Raw genomic sequence first — 6,223 nt, 5'->3', positions numbered from 1 at the left:
GAGAGTTTAAAAGATCTCATTTTTTTGTTTTTATAAATCGTCATGAGCAAAAAAGAACGGGGTTTGTTTTTTTTTGTGAATGATGTGGCATTTCTAATGAAGTAGTATTAAATTTTCTCATACTCCGATATTTGGAACCACACCTCTCTCCAGACCTTTTTGAACAACTAAAACAATCTTTACAAAATGCACTACCTCAAACATCTACTCTTACAACAACATTAAAAGGGTATGACACATTTGTTTGTTTTCTTTCTTTAGTAATTTGATTTAGTTAAATGTGCGCTTTTGGATAACAAAAATTGAGTTAACATGTCTAGAGAAATATTTACCCAGATATCTCTGACAAACAATTAGTCTCTTTATGTGGTGAATTTTCAGATATGTTATTAAGTGTCGAACCAAAACCTATTTCTAATACTCAGCATTATTTGAACTCACTTATATCAAGACAAATTGGACAAGAATTTAAGGAAACAGAAGTACTTTCATTTCAAACATTGGACTTTTATGAGGTTTGTAGAATAATTGATTAAAGAAAGAAGCGTTAACAATATAGTTAATTAATATGATTGGACACACAAAAAAAATTACTCAACAACTATTTGACATGGATAGAGAAATGATGATTACTGCGTCAGAAGATGGATTAATCAAATTATGGAATCTTATTGATGGTCATTTAATTGCAACATTAAGAGGACATTCAAAAGGAGTAGAAGATATTGATATTTCTTTTGACCACAAGTATTTAGCAAGTTGTGGAGCTGATGGAAGGTGTATTATATGGGACTTAGAGAATAAAAAGATTGAAAAAAGTTTCTTTGTTTCTCATAAAAAAACAACAATGGTAACTTTCTTTCCTAAGACTTATGGATTTATCGTAATGGAAAAAGATAATTTAGGGCATGTGTTTACACCAACTCTTGAGTTTTTAGCATCTATAGATTGTTTTTGGGAAACCAAAAAAACATTCGACTATGGGTGTTTCAACACTTCAGGAGATATGTTTACTTCAACTTGTGGAGACATTATTTTATTTTCATTTAAAGACCCTGTCCCAGAAAGAGTAAATGCACTTTATAAATCTAAAGATAGTATGACTTTTGTAAATAAAGTAAGAGACAAAGACTTATTTATTTGTGGGTCGTCTCAGAAATTAGTAATTTGTGACTTTACAGAGAATGTCAAAATTTTATACCTCAAACAACAAAAGAATATGACAAGTAATTGTTATGTTCTTGAATTTAATGGTGGAGAAATTAAAGAACGAATTGAAACTTCCAAAATTACTAATGACCTTAAATATATTATTATTGGATTCTCAGAAGGGACAATTAGAGTTTATAAAAATGATGATAAATTCAGTTTCTTTTCCGAGTGTAAAGGAAAACATACTAACAAAATTAAGTGCATTGAATTACATCCAAAAAGAACAAATATTTTTGCTACTTGTGCTGAAGATGGACAAACAATTATTTGGGATTTAATTAATGGACTTCATCCAATTCTTTTCTTTACAAGAGATGATTATCATGATAAAGATTTGAGAAGTTTGTTATTAACAGACTTAAGATTTTCACCTGATGGTAGTTATCTTAGTGTTGCAGATGATTTAGGAACATTTTCATTATTTGGAATTGGTTCAGAAGGAAAGTCTTCTTTTCGATGGACACCACCACAACAATTTTTTCAAAGTGATTACAACAAATTATTATATGATGGTGCTGGTAATTGTATTGATGAAAAATTTAAGGTTGCACCTCATTTAGTACCTCGTGGTAGTGTGTGTGATTTTACTTTTATTCCTTATTCTTCTATTCAACAAATATTGAATACAAACAATAAATTATTACTTCAATGTACAGAAAATAGATTTACTCCAGAAACATATAGTTTTAGAGATAATCCTGAAGAGGCAATCATACCACGTGTTTCTATTACTATCGAACCAAATGAACAAAACACAATGCTTGAAGACACTCCTGGAGAAGCAGATGATGCTGTATTTGATGTTGATGAAGATATAGATATTACCCAACAACATTTAACTCGAAATGCAGCAAGTAGAATGGGTATTGTTATTCCAGACAATGGAACAGAAGAAGTTCCAACGGTACCAATTGTTGATGATGGTTCTCTTGAAGTTAATGAATCGTCTTCTTTAGAGTCATCTTCTTTAGATGAAGAAGAGGAAGAATTATTTGAAGAATTAGAGAGTAGTCAAGCAGAAGAAAAAGAAAAAAAACCTACAAAGCGTGGACAACGACAATCAATTAATTCTGTTGTTATAGAAGAAACATACACTGAGTTATTAAAAGAAATATATACATCATATCCTCATTGGATTAATAAGGTTGTTGGAGAGTATGATATGACCTGTCCAAAGAAAAGAAAAGTATATTTTCCAAACGTTGGAGATCATGTTTATTATGTTCCTAGATTTCATGAAGAATATCTAAAAGATATTTCAACAAATATAACAGGAACAGATAATCTACATTATATTGGGACAGAAGGATGGATTAGTTGTCAAATTACTTTTATGAAAATTTATTATGATGATATTCAGAACGAGGTATTTGTTTCTGTTGATTTAAAAGTAGAAAAAGAAGATGTTATCATCAATAATATTGTTTTTACTCAATCAAGAAATCAATTTATATTTTTAAAAGAATTTATTGATTACAACGTTCAATATATTGAGGAGCAGTCTCACAAAAGAGTCAATTATGGAGGTTCATCTTATCGAGTTGATTTTGACAATTCAATATTTATGAAGTATAAAGGAATTAAATTAGTTTCATCAAATGGAAATATTGATGTTAGTATTAATGAAATTGATAGTGATTATATGGAACATCGATCTGATGATTTTGCAGATGAAGTAAGAGAAATTCTTATTAATAAATTAAGAGAAATTGTTGATAATGAAGATTATCAAATATTTAAGACACCAGTTGATATTAGGATGTATCCAAATTATATTCCCGCATGTCCATTTCCTATTGACTTTAATTTAATATTGCAACGTCTTATAAATGATAATTATTATCGTACTTATGACCAAGTTGAATGGGAAATATTCAAATTAATTAGAAATGCAGTGACTTATAATGGACCAAATTCCCCTATTGGAGAATGTGCAATTGAAATAGCTGAAGAATTAAAACCAACATTAGAAACATGTAGGACTGTTGTTAATACTGATTTATTGGTTGATTTAAACACTCAATTAGAGAGTTTTAAAGAGATAACAATTCCAAATTCTTCAACCAAACAAAGGAAAACAAGAAAGGGTAATACAGAAACAAGACAACAAGAAGTCAAAGAAGTGAAAGAGCCTTCACAAGAAAGTGAGGAAATTCAAGTTATGCCAAAACGAAATCTCAGACATAATTTTATTGCAACAGACTATGAACTTTCTCTAAAAGAAGACAATGAGGAGGAAGAAATTGAACCAAAACCACGTCCAAAAAGAAGAAAAACAAAAAATACATCTAAACAAATGAATGAAGAAGAGTCTCAAATTTATGAAGAAGAACAAGAATTTGAACAACGTTTGGAAGAACAATTACAAGAAGAAGAAGATAGTGAAGAAGAAGATAGTCCAGATACATTTATTCGTCCAAGAAGAAGAAGAGCAAAAAAAATTACTATGCCAACAAGAAAACGGAAACAAACAAAAATTGAAGAAAAAGAGGATGACTTCGAAGAATACTTTGACACAGATGATGGAGATGATTATCCTGTTAAAAGAAAATATACCACACAAGAAGAACAAGAAGATGATGAGAGTTTAAAAGATGAAAATACAGAACTACTAGAACCAAGTCGTTTTAGAAGAAAAACACGGAAGATGAATTCTTCTTCATAATAAAATAAAGTTATTCATTTAAATGTCATTTTTAAAACTCATTGAATTATTGTTTATCCAAACAATCAATTATCAAGTTTTCGTTTTGCTTGATACTCTTCTTTTTCTTCTGTAATTATTGGGTCTTTTGTAGTTGAGTTTTTAAATATTGGAGTATCAAGATCAATTACCTCTTCTTCTTCTTTTTCATTACCACCAAAGATATCATCAAGATCTTCATCATCGTCAACCACTTCAACTAATTTTCTTCTTCTTATTGGTTTATTTTCATTTATCTCGTTTGATTTATGAAGTTTTGTTTCATGTTGAGGATTTTCATCTACTTGAGTTTTATTGTCATTAATTGGTGATTGAGGATTAGAAGTTTCTTTGAAAAACTTTTTTGTTGAATATTTTCTGAAGGGGAGATGAGAATGTAAGCTGGTGTAAGAAGGGAAGAGTAAATTTATAAGAATTATATTATTAATAATAATATCATCATTGAATTTTTTGATTACTGAATCAATGAAACGTAATAATTTTGTAACTTCATCATTAGGTTCATATTTTGTTTTCTGATTTAATACACGCAAAAAAAGTTCAAGTGTTTCAATTCTATAAAAACAAGGAACTTCATTTTCTTCTCTCATTTTTTCAAATATAAGACGAGTAATTTCAACACAATTAATATCAGTAAATTCATCAACCATCAAACAAGAAAAGAAATAAGTCATAGTATTACAACATTTTTCGAAACATAAAGATTGTAAAAAATCTGAGTTTCTAGTTTCTTCAATTCCACATAATGTATTAAGTTCAAAACATTTTTTAATTCCATAGAATGTTTTTGTTAAAATATCATTTGGTGTTTTATCAGGAATAAAGTTTTGAATAACATTTTGATACGTATCAAAAATTCCACAATTTAAAATATCTTCATATAACATTTTTCCATTAATTGTTGGTGTTTCATTAATCCGAATCATTTCCATTTCAATTATTGTTTTTATTTTGCATAAAAGTTGATAAAGAACCCATAAACAAATTCTAACAGTTAAATAATCTAAACAACGACAATCATTATTACCATACCAAAAAGAAATAGAGTCAAGAATACTATTAGCATATTGAACATCATAATATTGAATTTGTTTTAATTCTTTATCTAATTTTAATATAATTCCAACAATAATAAAACTTCGTTCTTTTAAATTTGAGTCGTTTGTTTTGAAAAGAATACTTGTTATCTTTTTTGAATTCTTTTCGATAATAGAAAGAAGTATTTTAGAAACTTCATAATTTAGTGAACTTGTAACTCCTTTTAATGTTTTTGAATTATATACTTTTTCTCCTATTGCTATTTGTGAATTTGGTACTGGAAGTAATGGTTGAGAAGATCCAAGTTTACAAGAGTTTACTTGAAACCTTACACTTCTCTTATTAAGTTTAGTATCAAGTTCATGTTTTCTTTTTTTCTCTTGGTCAAGAAGAAGAGCAAGTTTTGATGAAGAATGACTTTTATTTATTCCTATTGGTTCAACAAATGAATCAAAAGATAAATAACAACATGAAATTAATAATGATAATGCACTTTCTCTTAACTCATTTTTTAACTTATCAGATGAAAGAATAATTGAAACAATATTTAAGATATTTGTTTGTATTATATTACTTAGTACTGATGGTGTTGTGTGTAATGTTATATGTTCAATTATGTTAAATACAATTTCACTATTTCTTGGTATTATAGAAATTGAACCAATCTCAGTTGATATAATAATACTAAACATTGAAAATACTTGTTGTGGGAAAAGAGGTTTATTATTATAACTTAACACCCCATTAGTAAAATCAATTTTGTTTATTGACTTGACGTAAGCATAAATAATTTTTAAAACCTTTTTAAGTAATTCACTTTTTTCATGTTGATTTTGTTTAGAACTTAATGTTATAACCATTGGATATAATATATCATTTATAACTCGATGTATTTCTATATAATGAAATAACCTTTCTACAACCTCAGTTTTAGCAACAAAGTCAAGTAATATTTTAATTGATTCTTCGGCATTATTACTAATTTCAAATTGTGAAGAGACTATTCTTCCTAATTCATCAAATAACCTTTTAAAACTACTTTCCATTTCTTTAATAATAAAGTAAAATTTTCAAGTTTTATTTAATAAAGAGTCTTAATTGTCATTAGTTTCTTTCAACAGGTAGAAAACGTGAGATAAAAATAAAGACTGACAACCCATCTTTAACTTAAACGTATTTTAGTTTATTTATCTATAATTAATAATATCCTTAAAAAATAATAAGAGAAAATCTTAGGAACATTTAGTATGTTCAGTTTCTCCTCTAAAG

General features: G+C 27.7%; 2 protein-coding genes across 2 annotated transcripts; one reads left to right on the top strand and one right to left on the bottom strand.

Moving 5' to 3' along the window:
* Window positions 1-383: 383 nt before the first annotated feature.
* Window positions 384-3,877, top strand: ENU1_105520 (Bromodomain containing protein; the record flags this gene model as incomplete). Its single annotated transcript, XM_008859429.1, has 2 exons — window positions 384-515; window positions 560-3,877. The coding sequence occupies 2 exons, from the start codon at window positions 384-386 to the stop codon at window positions 3,875-3,877; spliced, it is 3,450 nt and encodes a 1,149-aa protein (XP_008857651.1).
* A 65-nt stretch (window positions 3,878-3,942) lies between these two features.
* ENU1_105510 (hypothetical protein) lies at window positions 3,943-6,000 on the bottom strand (the record flags this gene model as incomplete). Its single annotated transcript, XM_008859428.1, has 1 exon — window positions 3,943-6,000. One exon carries the CDS (start codon window positions 5,998-6,000, stop codon window positions 3,943-3,945), a length of 2,058 nt encoding a protein of 685 aa, XP_008857650.1.
* Window positions 6,001-6,223: the final 223 nt, after the last annotated feature.

The sequence above is a fragment of the Entamoeba nuttalli genome (assembly GCF_000257125.1).
Source record: "Entamoeba nuttalli P19 unplaced genomic scaffold asmbl_4509, whole genome shotgun sequence".
Taxonomy (NCBI): Eukaryota; Evosea; order Mastigamoebida; family Endamoebidae; genus Entamoeba; species Entamoeba nuttalli.
The sequence above is the reverse complement of the archived record's forward strand: the minus strand, read 5'-3'. Positions and strand labels throughout refer to the sequence as shown.